The sequence below is a fragment of the Pteronotus mesoamericanus genome, unplaced genomic scaffold (genome assembly GCF_021234165.1).
Source record: "Pteronotus mesoamericanus isolate MK-2021 breed Mesoamerican mustached bat unplaced genomic scaffold, CSHL_Meso_final contig_20, whole genome shotgun sequence".
Classification (NCBI taxonomy): domain Eukaryota; kingdom Metazoa; phylum Chordata; class Mammalia; order Chiroptera; family Mormoopidae; genus Pteronotus; species Pteronotus mesoamericanus.
Genome location: NW_026555085.1, coordinates 56,765,293 through 56,785,430, shown reverse-complemented (window position 1 = coordinate 56,785,430; position 20,138 = coordinate 56,765,293). Strand labels below are relative to the sequence as shown.

The 20,138-nt window shown below is 32.8% G+C and overlaps 1 protein-coding gene across 2 annotated transcripts in view; it reads left to right on the top strand.

Moving 5' to 3' along the window:
* The window catches only part of ASCC3 (activating signal cointegrator 1 complex subunit 3), a 314,121-nt gene that overhangs the window by 102,774 nt on the left and 191,209 nt on the right, over nucleotides 1–20,138 (top strand). Inside the window, exons 11-14 of one of the 2 annotated variants that reach the window (XM_054569761.1) lie at nucleotides 8,074–8,238; nucleotides 14,859–15,035; nucleotides 16,491–16,562; nucleotides 19,498–19,562. In XM_054569761.1, the coding sequence (XP_054425736.1) occupies nucleotides 8,074–8,238; nucleotides 14,859–15,035; nucleotides 16,491–16,562; nucleotides 19,498–19,518 (435 nt within the window). In that variant the 3' untranslated portion in view covers nucleotides 19,519–19,562. Of the gene's footprint in view, nucleotides 1–8,073; nucleotides 8,239–14,858; nucleotides 15,036–16,490; nucleotides 16,563–19,497; nucleotides 19,563–20,138 lie in introns of those variants that run through there. The other variant, XM_054569760.1, reaches the window with a different exon arrangement.

Genomic DNA, 20,138 nt, shown 5'->3' with positions numbered 1-20,138 from the left:
ATTTGCTTTTCCGGTTTTCTATTATTAAGCAACTAATAACCAAAACAAAATTTAAGCTTCCTTTTTAAGGGAGATATCTAAACAATAGAACTAGAACCTAAAATGTGAATGCTTTGATCTCTAGGAACTATGATTAGTTTTAATAGGCTTAACCATGTGTTTATACATAATAGAATTAGAAGGCTGCCACTTTTTAATCCCTTGATACAATGTTAAAATTATTTGCAAGGATAAGTCTTTTTTGCATTGAAGGCATGCCATTGAGAAGTAATGAGAGTTCTGGTTTGAAGAATGTCTCATTAATTTTATTAGTAAGTAAGCTCTAAATTATTTTGAAGAATCATGGAATTCCTAGTGTCAATTATTATTTTTACTTTCACAAGGTTTAAAAGCTACTCACAGAATATACTAAAATGCTTTGAGTGAAAAGTATACTCCTTAATATACACTACTACTTTTAATTGTGTTGTTCTTAATATATTTCAGTTGGGGGGCGTAGTAAGAGAACTATAATTTTTGATGAATAAAAATATGTCTAGTGAGTGCAATTTACATTTTATGTGAGACCCTTTTCTTAGATTGTACATTAAAAGCACTCAATCTATCTTTGCTTTCACTGAAAAATTTTGGAATAAGAATTTTGCCTATTCCATGAGTATTTCTTTGCAGAAAAATAGGTTACCTCATAGCATTAGAAGAGTACTGACGGGATTGGGGGTCATGTTCTATTAATGGTTTCTATTTTTCTTTGTTTTACATCAACATTTAGTTAATTTTTTTCTATAATGTGATTGTTTCATACTGTTATGGACATTCACTAAGTAAAAATAGCAAAGTAAATAGACAATTTATTTTTAAATTAGTTTGAGTGCTGCTTGCAAAGTTTATCATGCTAATTTATTGAAATACAGATCAAAAGCCAATAGAAAGTTTATTTTCTTCTTCCAAAAGTAAAAAATTAGAATGTGCTTCTATTGTAAAATTGTAATATAATACATAGCATTCTTAAAAGCGATCTAGGTTTCATATAAATAAGGAAGTGAAAATAAAATGTCAAAACATCTATGATGTTTATCCTAAGTACTCTAGTTACTTATTAAATTTCAGGAAGAATCCTACCACCACAAAGTCATAAAATGGGCACTCACCACAAATACTAGTATCATTTTGAAAAATTACTGATTTTCTTCAGAAATATGACATGTATTAAATAATAAAGGGTAGATGGTCTCTGTGGTCTTTTGTAATTACAGATTCTTTAAAATGATCAGGGGGATGGTTCTTTGGTTTTTAAAGGCTGTCTAATGAAATCTGCAAAATATTTAAAAGTTTGGATCATTTAATTATTGTTCATAAATAATAGGTCCCAGCTTCTATATTCCTTATATCTTGCTTCTTTGTTGTTGTTGTATTTTTTGTACTTCTTTGTTATCCTGCAAATGTTGAGATTGAATCTGTTTACAGGATTTTGTCACATAAGTAAAAGTGTTGGCAGCTAATGACTTTGAAAAGATGAAGAGGCTAACCAGCTTTAATTTTCTTCCATTGTATTATCAAATCAAGTTAGAAAGTTATTCTCAGAAGGTAGCTTGTAGCTGTATTGAATATTTATTAATATTTTATTTGTGATTATTGCATCCTGACCAAGGAAGTTAGTAAAAAGAATTAAAATATCTGACACATGGGAAATTTTCTGCAGAATATATTTTTATAATTACTTTTCCTTGGATAAAATGATTGGCCATATTTAGCTAAATAGAGCCTGTATTTTAAAATAAGGTAAATATGGTCAGTCTAGCACCAACTCCTGCTGATTATTGATTTTTTTCTCTTAAGTATTTATCAGATTCATCCATATCTTCTCCATCTTTACTAATATTTTCTCCTAGCCTGAGCCTATATCATTTCTCACCTTGATTACTACCATAATGTTCTAACCGAGGTACCAGCATCCAGTCTTCCCTCACCCATTCTTTCCTCCCAGGTAGTGAGAGATACAACCTGATGAGTTTCAGTCCTTCTCTTCTCATTCTCATACTCTGTCCCATGAAAAGCAACAACAATCCAAAAAAATATTGTGTTCTGTTTGGAGAATGTTCAAGTTATATTGATTCTTCTTTGATAGTACAAGATAAAATCCTGCTCTTCCATAAAAGAGGAGGATCTAGGCCACTTAAATTTAGCTTAATCCAGAAGGAGCCATCAGAACTCCACCCATCCTCAGCAGCTTTCATCCTACAGGAAGTAACATCCAGATACTTAGAATATCATCCCCTGAGGCCACAAGTGAGCAGCTGAGGCGCTAGTGGCTTCTCTGTTCAGGACTCAGTATGTGGGCTTCCTTCCTTACACAAGTTTTTAGATTTTTCAGTTTAGCATATGTACATAAACAGAGAAGAGAACATTTCATTCACTAATTCACAAAATCCATTGTAAAACAGCATCTTAAACATAACCTTTATACCTAAATATCTATGTATTAGCACATTTCTCAATTAATTTTTATACTTTCACTTTATAATTGAAGGCTGTCGTCTTTGACATAAATATAACTAGGTACTTCGGAGGACTTTGTGCTTTACATGTGTTAGTGCACAGTCGTGCATGTGAATTGATGGGAGAGGAAGGAACTTAAAAAAATGTAGGAAAGTAGTTGGAACTAACTGATTTGTTGTAGTGTCCTAGGGGCAGGTATAATCTCCAGGCTGTCAGATTCCATTTCAGGGGCAGTTGCCATCTATCAGAGCTGACGTGTGTAGCAGAGGTTAGTATAACTGTAATTATTTGTATGTTTATAGAATCTAACCCATGTGACAGTTTAGATTTAATCTTCAAATTAAAACATTCATGTAATTTACAAGCTTGTTGATTGGGTAGGCATGTAATTATGTATTTTAAAAAGGAAGATAGACTGCCTAAATCTTGTGCTGCCTGGTCTGCTTCTATAGTATTAGAATATGCTTTGTAACCACTCCAGGCTGGCTGTTTTCACCACAAAAGATGTAATAAGCAAGGATTCATGAATATTGCTCTTTAGCTTAGTTAATAGATTCTAACATTTTCAACTAAATGAACTATATTTCATCCATTGTAAGACACATTTTAAAAATTTATTTGATAGTGCTTTTCATTAACTTCTTTGACTCACAGAATAATGTTGTAACTTACAATCAATGGCTCCTGAGATTTGATGAAATATAATAATATACTCTTGGATTTTAATGACTATATTTTGATATTTTACCATTCTGGTTTATTAAAAAGTCACTTATGTATTTAGTTTAAACATTTTTTTCTAACTTTCCACAACCTAAATACCAAAAATTTCAAAATGAATTTTAAATATTATGAAGTATACATACAAGCATACTTCTATTTTTAAACTCTTTGTATTCTTTTGATATAATAATTTATTTAACATTTTAAATCTAGTTTTAATTTATAGTTATCTGCCTCAAGGAAGAAATCACACTAACAGTAAAAATGATTTTTTTAAATGTTAAAATTCAATATGTGAATATGACTTGTATAACTTTACAATAGATAGAACAAGATTTGTTAAACATAAAACATGATTTTTAGAGATCACAAACGTCTGTTTTTGAGGCTAGGAATGTATTGTTGATAGTAGTATAATTAATTTTAGGACTGTGTTTTTCTGTATAATGATTTAATGTATTGGAATTAGAAGGTTTTATGGACTGGGCTAAGTATGAAAAATATGAAAAGACAAGGATATATTTTGTTTTAAAATAAGGAGCAACAAGAATAACATTACGGAAATATGGTGATTGTACAATCTAAATTATGTGTCTAATTTGTTTTTTGGAATCAAAGATTTCCCATCAGTATATTGAACTTCCTTATCTTTTTGCATTTGGTGCTTATCGAGGTCTGTGTTTGAGGAGAAGACTGATGAGTGGACAGGAAATTGGCCTAAATTTAGAAGCTGTCATCTGTACCTTAAAAAATATATCATTAAAAAACGATAAAGTATTTCCAATTAATAGGTTGAAAAATTTGCAAATACGCAAAATTTCATATTGATCCCTTCCTCAAGATGTTTGCAATACACATAGAAAAACACATTTACACGATCAGACAGGAGATGATATGTGATCAATGAATGTTAGAAGCACAAAAATATATTTGCTCATTTTTTCCACAGCTTGGAATATTATTTGTTTTTTCTTTGTCTGGCAAACTCTTATTCCTGTTAAGTTCTTGTGTCCCTTCTTGCCATTTAAGTTTTGCTTTTAATTATAAGTTATGTAAACTTAATGATGGCATGTATACACATGTCTTAACTGTTTTGAAATAAAACACATACACACAATAGTGCAAAAATTGTAAGTGAATGGCTTGGCACATTTTTCTAGGTGAATACACTAATGTAATCACCACCCATAGGCAGGAGAATGAAAATGGCCAGCTATCTTACACCACTCACAGAATGTGCCTCAGAATGGATAGAGATGTATTGTAAGACCCAAAACAGTGAAACTACTGAAGGTAATATAAGAAAAATGTTCCTTGACATTGGTCTTGGGAATTATTTTTTTGGATATGACACCGGAAGCACATGAAACAAAAAGAATAAACAGGTGGGACAAAAAAAATAAATGAAAAGGCTTCTACAGAGTAAAAGAAACAATCAGCAAAATGAAAATGCAAGCTACAGAATGGGAAAAAATGTTGTCAAATTATTTGATAAGGAGTAAATATCCTAAATAGGTAAGAAACTTATAAAACTCAAGAGCAAAAATATCTAATTAAAAAAATGAACAAAGGATTTCAATAGACATTTTTTTCTGAAGAATATATATAGTGGCCACCAGGTATATGGAAAGATGCTCAACATCATTAATCCTCAGGGAAATGCAAATTATAATCACATTAAGCTATCATCAGACACCTGTTAGAATGGCTATTGTCAAAGATAGGAGATAACAGATGTTATCTAGGGTGTGGAGAAAAGGGAACCCTTTTGTACTATGGTGGGAATGTATATGTAAACTACCACTATGGAAAACAGTGCGAAGGTTGCTCAAAAAATTAAAAAGAGAACCACTGTATGGTACAGCAATCCCACTTCTACATATATATGCAAAGGAGATAAAATCACTGTCTTGAAGAGATACTGCCCTCCTGTGTTCTTTGCAGCATTATTTTCATTAGCTAAGACATGGAAACAGCCTGTTTATCAGTGGGTGAATGGATAAAGAAAATGTGATAGAATTGAATATTACTTAGCTATAAAAAAAGGAAATCCAGCCTTTTTCCACAGTATGATAGATCTTGAGGGCATTATGCTGAGTATGCAATAAGTCAGAGAAAGATAAGTGCTATGTTTTTCGCGTATCATGGAATATAAAATTGCCGAACTCCAAGTGACAGGGTAAATGGTGATGGCCCGGGCCTGGGGGTGGGGGAATTGGAGACATGTTGGTCAAAGTGTACAACCCTCCAGCTACAAGATAAATGTGTTCTGGAGACTAATGCACTACATGGTGACTACAGGTAACAATACTATGTTATATACTTGTAAGTTGTTAAGAAAGTGTACCTTAAATGTTCTCACCACAGGTGCGTGTGTGTGCACACACGCACACATCACAGTTACATGACGAGTTGCAGGCTTTAACTAATGTTATTGATGTAATCATTTTGCAATATATGTGTGCGTATCAAATCACATTGTACACCCAAATTTATGTGTTAAATGTCAATAAAAATCTTAATAAAGCCGTTGGAGGGAATTGAGGGAGAGCTAAAATGACTTCCTCTAGGCCACAAAGTTTTGAAGGCAAAAGATAATATTGTCTTTTATTATTAATGTGTATTATTAATGTTATTGTGAATGACCAGATGAGTTGGTTTTTACTAGTCTTAGGTCCTGTCAAGTCTTTTGTTTTTGCTCTCAAATGGATGAACATTTTAGAATTGAATACACCAAATTTTTGGCCCGATGGTGGCATACATCCTCTCAACTGTGTCATTTTCCCAGTGGACAAGCTGAAACTGGAACAGTTTGGAATGATTTTTATACTCCTGAGGGCATAAGTACATGTATTGAGAGAAATTTAATTTGACAGTAAAAATATTGACAGTTAACCCATGCCCTAATATAAGAGCAGGTGGAAATGCCTTACATAAGTTCCAATTCATTAAGCAAATGTGTTATTTTCTAGCCATTTTAGTTCGGAAAACTGAAGTAATGAAATAGTAAAATAAATGAAGCCACTTCTCACTGCACTGAAAGTAAATTATAGAAAACAAAATGCTAGAATGAAATTTTAAGATTTGGTGGTAAATTTTCCTGATATCTGAAAAATTTGATTTTACAATTTAATTCTCCCCACATCATTGTCTCTGTAAGATAATTGTAAGAAAGTGTTGGCACAATAGTCTATGTTCATGGTGAAGTAGGTAGCCAAGCTTTGTATTTATTATTATAATTTAATGGTATACTTTGTAACTTTCATAATATTTACTGCTAATAAACTTGGTTATTTTATAAATTAATATGAAATAAATTTACAGTTTAGGAGAATTGTTATTTTTGAAAACAGGCATGTTTTTCATGAAAAGGATTGTTAGTAAGTGATCTCTGGGTATATTTATAATAATATATCTTGGGTCATTTTAAATTTGTCATTTTTAAAAGTAGACTAATTTATTATAATATAAAAAAGATATTAATTCATGGTGACTTTTTCAGCCCATTTTAGGTCTCAAAATTCATTAGACATCCATTTATACTTAGTTCCAGTAGCATATTTTTTCCATAAAATTTGATATAATCTCAATATTGCCATTTAACTTTAGCAAGTTCACTAGGTAGTTTTGGATTTGTACTGTTTCACACATTAGACATGAATTCCATAATCTGTTTCATTACAGCTTGCCAGTTAATGTTGTGTTGAAGTTCAGGTGTTAAATTTTGTGGCGAATGTAATTCATTTCAAAATGATAGCAGCGATATCTCTAATAATGTAACAGGGTATATTGACAAATTTGGATTGTGCATTTGTTAAGCATTTATTTAGCATTTGCAATCTAAAAAAATAAAGGTTATTGTTATCCCTGTAGGTGACTTCAAAACATAAGGGAAATAACATAACAAAAATGTTGACACAAGAATCTGACCCCCATTTCAGTTAACCTCTTCAAAGCACAGTTGTGTTGTAATTCCTGATACACTGACTGAGAATAGCTTTGGTTTCAATTTGTTACCTCATGTGTTCTTTGCATTATCCACTTACAGGATTATTTCCTAATGTGACATTGTTATAGTAGAAGATATTAAACTTACCATCTTCTTCTCTGCCACAGTATGCTTTTAGAGCACACCAAGGAGTCAACATGTAAAAAAACAAATAGATACATAGTCAAAGGTTCATGTCAGATGGTCTGCTTCTGTGAAGTTCTCCCAAGTATCCTGAGCCTACCTCCTGTTCTGTATGCCCTGCATCACTAGGGGACTCACTATCTTGGTTCCTGCTCTCTTCTAGTTATACGGTAGTATTTATATTAGTTTTTAGTATAAAGTACAGTATATATAGTTGAAATTCAATGGCATTTATTAAAAACTGGTATCAATAGTAAAGTTTCCTCAAATTTGGATAGGTACAAACAAGTGACCATTCCTAAAGTGAATTCTTGATTTCTTTTTCATTTCCATATAATGCTTTGTTCCTTCTTTGTCTGTTTTCAAAAAAAGACCATTATCAGTATATGCAGGCTTAAAAAATAGTGTCATTTGTTTTTTACATTGTAAGATGCTTTTTAAAAAAACTTGTCTATTTTGTACACTTCACCCTACAATATAAAGACCAACTACCTCACTGAGTTTTAAAAAACTGTTTAATATCACAACATAGAGAAAGGTCCTCTTGAAGTGACCATTGCCTACAGCGAATTAGATATCATTCTGAGATATTTTTAACACTTTTTATTTGATCTGTATATAAGACGTCAATCGTATTTCTTTTTGAATGACAAAGTTGAAATTTAAGTAATCTATGTAACTTTTTCACCTTTTTAATTTGTTTACCTTTTCTTGTCTTACAGATGCTTGTGACCACACCAGAAAAATGGGATGTAGTGACAAGAAAGAGTGTTGGGGATGTAGCTGTTTCCCAAATTGTAAAGCTCCTTATTCTCGATGAAGTTCATTTGCTGCATGAAGATAGAGGACCAGTATTGGAAAGCATAGTGGCACGTACTTTACGGCAGGTATGAGGAAGTTACCTAACAGCTCATTTTGGAGGGATGAGTAACTTTTTCAACTTAAATGTAGCATTCAGGGAAATATTAATATGTATTGTTCATGGAGATAAAGTTAATTTTACTAGGGAGAAAACTTTAGCTATTTTGTTTTCATGTTAAAAGTAACCCTGTCTTCCTTTAAAGTTTTATTTTATTGAAGTTTCTTTAAAGTACTGGAAAACTTCTGTTCTAAATATATATTGCAAAGGTAAATCACTAACTAAGCAATATTAAAATGTGTTAGACCAATCCTTCCCCCAGAAAAAAAATCTGAGTGATTGATATTTTTCTGATATATTAGATAAAATGAGATAAAATCACCTAATATGCATAATCTTAATCATGTTGTAAGAGACATGTACATGTTGTCTGTAGTTTTAGACTTTCATGGTTAGGTTATTCTTAAGTAGCCCAAACCAAAATTGGTGAATTTACCAATGTCTTGTAATTGTTTTCTGTTAGCTCCTCTTATTATTAAGTGAAAAGATATCTTAGAATACTCATGCGTATTAAAATTATGTTATTAAATTGTACATGTATGGAAAATAGATGAACACTAGTTTTTCAACTTAATCGGGAATTTTTAATTCCTTGATTCCTATCTGTTAATTGTCTTTGATTTATATTCTCCTGGCTTTATTTTCTTTCTGAAATAGCCAAGACTCCATGACCATTTTTTCTTTTATTAGTGACACTTTAACTTATCCCCTCACTACCTGGTGAAATTCCAACCATGAATCAAATCCTTCTAGCTTCTCTGCTAAACACTTGTGGAGGCTACACAGTGACTTAGACTAGGGTTGCATACTTCATAAGACCGAATTCAACAGGAGGGTTAGGATTACCCTGAAACTTCTAAGCAGCTTTTCTTTTTTCCTACAGTAATTATCCCTAAGTTTCACCAGACTTTTCCCTCACACTTCCCCACCCTCTTCGTGCTTTATTCTTATATAACAATACTTTTTACTGAACAAAAAGAGAGAGGCTTTTGTGCTTGAACTCCTTCAGTTTGCATTCTTTCCTCCTCTTTTCACCACTCAGGAAGAAAACCTCAAATCCTTCCTCGTAGCCATATTGACCGTTCCGTCCCTTGTCCTGTGTTTAGAGGCCCCTTCTCCCCTTGCCTTGGACCGCATTCATTCCTTTCGCTCCAGTTAGTTACCGCTTTCCTTTCTCCCTTGCCTTTAACTTCTCCCTCTCAGCAGGCACTGGTTCTTCAGTTTCACCTCTCTCAAACTATCCCTCTCCAATAACTTCTGCTTTAAAAAGCTCTTTTTACTTCCCAGTTTTTGAAAATAGTAATCTATGTTCACTATTTCCCTTCTGACTTTCAAACCACTGCATTCTGTATATTGCTTTAACTTAGGTAATAAAATGTTTTTACCAGGATTTCCTGTTACCAAATCCAAAGGGTAGTTCTCAAACCAGTTCTTTTTTTTTACTTTTTAATACTGCCCATTTTTATATTACAACTCACCATTTCCTGAGCCTTGAAATTTTGGCTCCACGGTGCCATCTTCCCCTAGTTTTCTTTTTATATTTGTTTACCTGCTTAGCTTCTCTTTGTCAGGCCCCTTTGCTCTCTCCTCACCCTTAAAATGTTTATATTCTCTGAGACTGCCACATGCCATCTTTTGTTTGTTCTGAATACCCAGAGAACTCACACTTCTGTGGCTGTGTCATCTAAATCATTACCTATAATCCAAATGTCCCCTCTAACTTCTGGCCATTTCCAAATGCAGTTGTATGTTTCTACTTTGAAATTCCATAGACATCTCTTGCTAAACATGTCAGAAACTCTGTCATCTTTCTTGTGTATTTGTAAATGATATCACAGTCTACTTGGTCCTGAAACCAAAATCCTGGGAGTCACACTCAAGTTTCTCCTCTTCTTAACATTATTTCCCCCCACCAGTAGATATTCAATGTTTAAATATTTTATATTCTAAATATCTCTGATCAGATCAAAGTATGGGAATTCAGTATTAAAATAGGAATACAAGGTCGGTCCAGAAAGTATCTATCCATGTAATGTGAAAAAGAGGCATTTGTTGAAGAAGATACAAGATACAAGAAACATTGTACATAGGACAATGACGCCTCAGTCCCCTACAAAGTAGACACTTTGGGACCTCTCACAGTCCTCCCAGCTACCAGTAGCCACCTCATTGTATTTTTCTGAATCTCAATGACAGTCTGAATTCTATTCCTTTTCAAAGGTTATTTTAGTTTGGGGAAAAGCCAGAAGTCACAGGGTGCCAAACATGGGCTGTAGAGGAGCTGAGTCACCTGGGTGATTTGGTGTTTTGCCAGAAAACTGCATGGGATGTGATGAGCTCCTCTTTGTGATGAAGCTGCCAGTCACCAGTCGCCCATAGCTGCGGCCTTCTGAATCATCCGAATATTTTCTGTGGAGGAATGTTCAAGCTTAATGCAAAATCTGATGCAGCTTTGCTGCTCTACTTACTCATTTTGAATGCAATGACCACACAGTACACATGTTCACTCAATGGGGTCTGCGGCCCCCACTGACTAGTACAGTGAAGTCATCATTGTTCACACATGCACATCCCAGTCCACTCTCCTTGAATGTCAGCCTTCATCGATGTCATGCGAACCATTCTTGTTATATTAACACTGGCTAGACCTCTTTCAGACAGACCTCGTAAAACTTAGCAAAGGTATATTGTTATTTTAAAATGTTTTAAATAATATGTTTTCATCTGGTAAATTACCACAAAATTCTAAATGGATTAATGATTCAACTATACCAAACAAAACTGTCAGTGTTTAAGGAAAATATAAGAGTTTCTCTTGGGGTGGAGAAACTCTAAGGAAAATGCAAAACTCCAAAGGTTATAAATGCAGCACATTTGGATATATAAATATTAAAAACTTATGACCAGTAAAGACACCTCCAAGAAGTTGAAATGTGAGACACAATAACAGAAATTATTTGTAGCACACAAAATAAGGCTTAAATGTCCACAATATTTGAACGATTTAACACCAGTATTCACTGAAGCCTACTTCTTGTTGTGAAATATGTTGGAACCAATGCAATGTCTAACGAAAGAAGAAATAGTTTAACAAATTATATTACATTCATACAATAAAATGCTACTATGCAGCCTTTAAAAAGAATGAGGTAGAGCTATATGAACTAGGCTTAAAAGATACACATTTTATATTCACTGAAAAGACAAGCTGTCCTATGTATGACACAACTCCATTTGTGTAAAGAAAGATGTGCAGTGTACTTATATTCTCATTTATTCATTTAGAGAAGCTTTATGGAATACCTACTATGTGCCAGCCACACAGTTCTAGTTGCTGTACATAGAGTTAATGAAGTTTTGCTTATATTTAGATTTTAGGCTGGGGTAAAGTAGGGTGCATTTACATGGAAGGCTATGCAACGGGCTATAAAACTAGTTTTATAGTCAGGTTAGAGTTAGAGGTTTTGTTACATATTTACTTTTTACCATATAAGTTATAAATATGTGTATAGATACACATACAGATAACACAAAAGGTTGAAATATTCAAAGTTAGACACACACAACTCAGATTTTTGCTAATATCCAACTTAAGGATAATTTTAGAGATACGGTATTTTTTAAGACACAGGTAAGAAGAACCTGGAGAAGCCTGAAACTGCCATCACTGATATCCGGGTCCTTTCTTGCTGCAGTCAGTCTGTTCTGGCCAGGAGATCGCAAAAGAAATATGTGGGAATCATGTACACAAAGGGGAACTATTATGCTCATGAGACGTTTTGATTATATACCCTGGTACTTACAGACCTTAGTGATGTATTTTAGGGAGCCATGCCACATGAATCCATATTCCAGGTTTATTTAGATTGGGCCACCTAGAAAGAGACCATGACCATCAGCTAAAAGATTACAAAGATAAGGACTTCCCTGCAACTAGAGAATATTAGAGGTCAAGTAAATACCATTAGTCCATTTACCAGGAGGTCTGTCATAAGCATGTTTACCAAAGAATTTGACCAGAACATCCTTCTTTTTGAGCATTCCCAGTTGATGGAGAAAATAGATTTCTATATGTACACAGACACACAAAACATACTACATCTCATGCAAGGTATATTTTGCAACAATCATTATAAATTTATAAATATTTTGTAAATTATTTATAAATGCATAATGGTGTAATTTTTATACATACTTTATAAATACAACTTATATAAAGTTAAGTATATAAAATAAATATATAAAAGTTATGGTTTTGCTTATTATATATGTAATATGTAAATGCATGTATTAATATGATATGGAAGTATACAATATATTGTATGTTATGTATATTTATATATCATACACATTGGCATCTCCATAATATAATCAAATTCCAATTATATAGTTTATCACTACTATGCTCATAAATTTTTGGTGACTTGCTGTTTTATTTTAAGAAAAATGTTCAAATTACTTAGCTGGATATTAAATACTATTAAAGCTCTGATCTAATTTTAATTTCTACATGTTGTTTAGCTACCTTAGGTTCCATTCACATAGAACCTAAGTTCCTTCTCCACTTCCTTTCCTTTACCACTGACCCTTTTTCAGAGTTGAAACTTGCCGTACTGAAGTCAGAGTATATTTTTGGTTATGAGATTAAGAGTTAAAAATGAAAATTTATATATCTCCATTATTCTACTCATCCATCTGTTGAAAACCTTCTGTTCTTTTCAATCTGCCAAATACCACTTCTATAAAGTGTTTCCCAGTTCACCTCTTTTGGGTTCTCTTTATACTCCCTTTCTTTGCACATTTTTAGCATTTAACAGAGTTCCTTATAATTTCACAACTTGCTATAATTAATTCTACCTTCATCTGTATCCCCTAGATTTTAATTTCCTATACAGAAGGGTCTGTGTGATTCTTGCCATATTTCCGATGCGCTAATGCAGTACTCGCAACTATTGTTATTAAAAAGCAAAGTACCTATTTTTATTTGTTCCTTGTGATTACCAGATTCCCCAGTAGATGGCAGTGTTTTACGTAGCACTTCAAAATTGGTAACTAACAAGCGCCACAGGTAGCTATTCTAATGCAGTGTAGATTCTGTTCTGGTTCTGAGTTGCATGGTGGTATTAAGGACTAAATTCACAGCACACTTGGCATCATTGAGAGAAATCTGGAAAAGAGAAAAGTGTAAGAAAGGCCAAATCTGTCATATTTAATAACATTGAACTAATTGTCTTCTTAACTGCTTTCAGTGAATAGAGAGACTATTCAAACTTAGATTTCTATGTGAGGGAAAATGTAATAAAATTTACTACCTAGTTTTGGAGCTAATGATAAAGATGAAGCTGAAAAATACTAATTTTTATAGTTTTTAACAATTAATAATTTTTAGGTGAATATATGTAGCATATATGCTTTGAGATTTGGCTTAGGATATAGAGTTCCAAATTATCCCTATTTAAAAGCACATGTTTCTCATATGGGCTTATCTCTATTGAGAATGATAGGGTTATATTTTTTAAATTAAAAAATAGTTTTTAAAAAAATGGATTTTTAGCAGAAAAGTATCTCTGGTGTTTGTAGGGCACTATGTATTTTAAAAGTACTTAAAATTACTCTTGTGTTGTAAATAATAATATTAAAAGCAAAAATCCATTTTATTTCCTTTCAAGTTACCATCAGTGCTACTTAGGACTACTGTGTGGTTAAAAATGACCATTCTAATTCCAATAAAGTGTTTTTATCACAACATGTAAGGGGAATTTCTTAAATAATGGATGTGGTCATCTTTTCTTATTCAGAGTTTCTTAGTTTTTAATTGATTTGAGTTTTTTAGTGCTATCCATAAGATTTCTTTAGTGAAAGCAAATTCATAGTAAGAAGTAGTATATGTATTTGTACTTTAATTTTTATCCCTGTCTATCTGTGTGTGTGAATCTGTGTCTTACTCAGTAGTGTATCTCCTTTGACTAAAGGTTAAGTCCCAAGCCAATGTTGATGAATGGATGATTCTGGAAGTATTCATATTACATTGGCCTACTTTCCTTATACCCATTGAGTCTTCTGTAGTTATAAGTTTACTCAGCAAACTTATAAACAGCTTTTACAGAAAAGTGCTACGAAGTTGTTGTCAGTAGCATCGTGGGATCATAATAATATATTTTAATTATCAAGTGAATAGAATTTTTGGCCGTTCCCTTTGTTTTATATTTCTAAGTATATAACATTGTCATCAGAGAATGTGGTCTTTATTACTTTTACTTTATGAAATATACCGTGTTTTTTTGTGACCTTCATGCATTTTTAGGAAAAAGAAAAAGAAAACATTACGTAATAGAATTTTTCCAGTTCAGGAAATCTACCAAACTTATATTTTTAATTATTTTATATCACCCCAAATGTCACGTTTAGGCTAGTTTTCTTTCATATAATCTGTCTTTTAGGTTATGTGTTATTATCCTGTATTTCTTGGGGGATCTTGTTTTATTATGAATGTTTCATACCTTATATTTACTAAAATTTATTTTAAACTTAATAAAAATCCAGATTTGTTGAATTTACCTCATATGTTAATTAAAATAATTCATATAGGTGGAATCCACACAGAGTATGATAAGGATTCTTGGACTCTCTGCTACCTTACCCAACTACCTCGATGTTGCTACATTTTTACACGTTAACCCCTACATTGGACTTTTCTACTTTGATGGCCGTTTTCGACCAGTTCCTCTAGGACAGACATTTCTGGGGGTTAAAAGTGCAAATAAGGTAAATATTAATTTAATAATTATACTTTTTTCTAAAATATTTCTGTTGATGTATTGTTTAATACTTATTTGGGATTAGAGACGCCAAAGGACCATTTCAGTAGTATTAAAAATATAACATCCTAGACAAAGTCAAGCAATTTCTCATCTATATGTAGGAGAGTAATTCCTCCTCCAAAAAGTTGCTTATAGTAGTTTGCATTGCTATTATCAATGTATATTTTGTATTCTCAGCTAAGAATGCAAGCTATATATAAGAATATACATTTCAAAAAGATATTTTGATATGATTGAAAGCCAGTGTTAAGTAATAAAAGGTTATTGTTAAATAAGTAATACATATTTTGATATAATATTTATCTAAAATAAATAACCTTATAGGCAAGTAAAAAATAATTTCATGATAACAACTATTAAGGGAAGTGCTCTGTTTAACTTACAATGTTTTATAATTACTATGTTAATTATATACATACATATGCAAGTGGAAAGTTTAGAAACTCATGATGTGATTCAGTGGTTCTGGAAGAGCACTGGAAAATGGTGTGTGTGATGTGTCTACTTTGAAACAGGTAATGACTTCGGCTAGAATTCAACCTAAAATACACTGAAAAATTATTAGCAGTTTTATTTGGATGAGTTGCTTTTTGAATCCTTAATGGGGAGTAAACTATTTTGTGATTATCTTGTACATCTTAGTTTATATAAAACATGAATTTCAGAATGTTTAAGTGTTTACATTATTAAAACAAAAACCTAAATCATAGCCATTTCAGATGTATATGGCATTTTCATCCCCTCCAAACTCTTAATAAATGTTAAGTAAAGAAATACAGGCTGTGTACCATGCCTATTCCTTTGGGCTAACTACCTCCTTTTTTATTGGAGGCTTTTTCATCATTAATAAAGAAAATGAAACCCTTAATTTCATGAATTTGATATCAATCAGAAATATGTTTCTGTAGAAAACTGTCTACCTTTTTACATATGCATTGCAGAAACAGTATGTTTCCTTACATTTCACTTTTATATACCACAATATTCTATTGGTAGTGTTTTAGTGATTCTGAGAATTACACAGGAAAACTGTAGTTTCCTGAATGAAATAGAAGAATGGCTGAAGAATGGGCTTGTCTGGGAAAGGCAGAGAAAAGAACTTTAAAATTATTCTAAAATATGTATGACTATTATCCTTTAGTATCCTAGTAATTATCCTTTGAATTATTGGCTTTAAAAAACTTGGCACTCTTAGAAACTTAGTAGTGTAAAGGTATTGTGTGGTGTGTTTTTATTTGTATTTTTTAATTACATTGTGACATTTACATTGCATTTGCTATTTCTGCATTCTAGCTAGTCTGAAAGTAAATACACATGCATTGTAATTGGCAGGTTTTTGTACTTAAAAAATTTATAATTGCTTCATTTGGGTTTTTTTTTATGTTTTAAACACTTTAAGGTGCAACAGTTGAATAACATGGATGAAGTATGCTTTGAAAGTGTTTTGAAGCAAGTAAAGGCTGGATACCAGGTATATTTTATTTTATCCTACTTTTACACAATGCTTAATGATTAAAATTATTAATTTTTATATTCAATAAAATTTTTCTTCAATTCCAAGAGGTTTTATTTCTTAATTTTATTAGCCCTGTAGGTAACCATGTACATCATAAAATATTTATATGTAATATAAGCACCCTGATAATGAGAGGTCATTCTGTTTTGTTTGCTATTTTTGTTCAGTAGATGATAGAGAGGAATTTTATCCTTAATTTTTCAAAAAAAAAATTTTTTTAAAAAGCACCAACTTTTTCTTATACCTCAAAGTTTTTAATTGAAATTTTTTATATACTGTAAAATCTTAAATATTATATTATTCTGGTTTCATGAAGTCATATCCTTTGAAATATATATAATAAAGTTTTGTATTGTTTTATGGTGTTTGGAAACTAAGCAGTTTCACTTTTAAACTCTATTGTCTCAAGTGCTCCAAATCAAGATTTTTAAAGACAAACTGGAACGATAACAGTTGCTTACAATGAAACTTAATCATTGCCCAGTTATATATGGTTCTTTGAATCACTATTTTTTTCTCTATTCAGCCAAAAAAATATGACATGTAAAATGAAATATTTTCTGGCTCTTTAATTTTTAAATTTGTTGTTAAGAATTGTGGAATCCTTTTTTGTCCAGACTAAATCTTGTTTAAAGCCCCAATATACAAAATAATCAAAGATGAATGAGACTTGAGACTCCTGAACATTCCTGATTCAGTTTGCCACTTTTTAAGGAAGCTTTAAAACCAGCTTTTCAGCTAATCTCAAGAGAACGTCCTTAGTTTTAAGAATAACTTTTAAGGGAAAAAAATGCCATGACTGATTTGTGTAATATTAGTGGCTTACCCTTCCTAGTGATTAGTAAATGCCTAAAATTGCTAAAATTGTCTTACATTGATTATTTCACTGAATTCTCTCAGGAGCCAATGAGGCAGATACTATTATCCTCATTGGACAGATGAATATAGTTAGGTACTATGTGAAATAAAGTAGCACACCCCTCTCATTTTATTAGTGCACTTACAAATTAAGGCCTTTCAGGCCAGATTCAGGTGGGTATAGAGTCTCCAGTAACCATTGTTCATATCACTTTATTTTCATTTATTTGTTGTATCAGTGTTATTCTTTGATCCTCAGTATAAAATTGCTTTGTGAGTTGCATTGCTTATGTACAAGTGAAGAAATATAAAAGGCCAATATTCTTTTTTTTTAATCAAAAAATAGTACCAAAAACTAATCATTTATTCTGGGTCAGGAGACAGGAAACTTTTTCTGTGAAAGAGCCAGATAGTAAACAGTTTAAGATTTGTGGACCTTATAGTTTCTGTTGCAGCTACTCAACACTGCTGTGTGGCATGAGAGCAGCATAGACAGTGTATGAACAATTGGGCACGGCTGTGTTCCAATGAAGCTTTATTTACAAAAACAGGCATCAACTGCATTTGACTTACATGCAATAGTTCGCCGGCCTCTGTTCTAGATTGACTCATGAGATTTATTTTAAGTGAATGTCAAATGATCCCAAAGTGCTATCTAGGGAAACATTGCATTTCACAGAAAATCCTAAAAGAAAGAAATGGCCTATATAGCCGCCAGTATTTATAAAAGACCAGGATAAATTCAGTGTAATTGGGTACATGTAATGCCATGGACATTTATTTTCAACTCTTATATTATGGAAGATATAAACTTATTAGCTAAAGAATCTATAAAATTAAATGCTGTTTTAAAAATATATAGTAAATATTTAAATGTTTTCTCATTAAACTTTTTAAAAACGGACTTTTTTTGGGGGGGGAGCAGTTTTGGGTTCACAGCATAACAGAATGGAAAATAGAGAAAGTTCTCGTACACACCCTCTCCGCCCACACTCCAATCAAGTACAGCTTTCTTCACTATTAACATCCTGCACTAAAGTGGTGCATTTCATTCAATCAGTACACCCACATTGATGTGTCAGCCTAGTTCATGGTTTACATTAGGCTTTACTCCTGGTGTTACACATTCTGTAGGTTCGGACAAGTGTATAACGACATAAATCCAATATTGTAATAATTAATTCTACTGCCCTGAAAACCCTCTATATTCTCAGCCTGTTCATTCTTCCTTACCCCTAACCACTGATTTTTTTACTGTCTCCCTAGTTTTGCCTTTTCAGAATGTCATATACGGTAGCCCCCCCATCCCCATCCATGGTTTCTCTTTCTGCAGTTTCTGAAAATAGTAAATGGAAAATTCCAGAAATAAACAATTCCTAAGTTTTAAGTTGCACATGGAGAAATGTGATGAGATCTTGTGCTGTCCTGTTTTGTCCTTCCCTGTCTTATCCCATTGTCCAGCCCATCCGTGCTGTACAGCAGGTCCTTGAGTAGTGTCATTTCATCCAACATCATTTTATTCCTTCACAATTAGCACTTAATGACCAGATAAAGAGATACTTGCAACATTGCTATAGAACATAGGATTGCTTCTCATGGAAGGAAGTCATTGTTCTGTGACCTCTTAATGAGACTGATAAATATATACACCCATGTATAAACATACACAAATGTAAACCCTAACATAAGTAAATAGCTGAATAATGCCATTACTGCCAGTACAGCTCCTGTTTTGAGGCCTGAGGAACTGTGGGTCACTCATCTTTGTAGCATTATGGTCTTTTATCATGTAATTTATATATCATGCAACCATTTATAATTGTTCATTAAGTATGTTTATTATACTGCATTCTTTTTTTCATATAATCATACGTTATAAAATATTTCTTTAAAAAATAGAATGCCCCTGTCTCTAAATGTTGGGAAAAGAAGCAGGTAGATAGATAAAAACCCAAGTAAATTTTGTAATTTAAGGGATCCTAGGAAGTTTATATTCTCTTACTCTTCTGACACAGCTCTCTCGTTATTGTAGGAGCTAACAAGTTTCTCTTGAAATCATCATTTATAGTTCAGATGATGTCTGGGGGTGTTTGGTGAGTAGAGAAGAGATCTTGCCGCTGGCTCTCTCATTTTTGGTATAAATTTGTTCAGTACATTACTTTTCCAAATGAAAGCTGCCAGAAGGCAGGCATTTGTAGTAGTAAATTCTAGCAGGACGAAGTTGGTATTGAGGGTTGGTTCACAGTACTGGTTCCCATTTAGAAAGGACAGACGTGGGCATCATACCCAAGGGAGGCTTTAGGGCTGGCTGCTCTAGGGCACCAGGAACCTGGGATTGGAGAGCTTGCGAAGCTGAGGTAGAAGTTGTGTATGTGCGTCAGCTCCTCACCTTTGTGTGTGTCATGGCATCCATGATTGCCACCCTTTGAAAGGCGTGTGACTACCAACCTGTCTCCTTCTCCTGCACTCTTGTCTCGCAAAAGATGCAGTCTGAGTGGTTGTGTCAAGTGCGATTACAGCTTGAGAGCCCATGGAAACACTTTGTCCAGATCTGTTCTTAAGTCCCGCCCTCCAATTAAGGCCAGATAATTATGACCCTTTTCAGGCTGTGTGGCCTAAGGACTGAGGTTTAGCTGCAGGTCTCTCAGTTCCTGGTTTTGAATGATGAGTGAT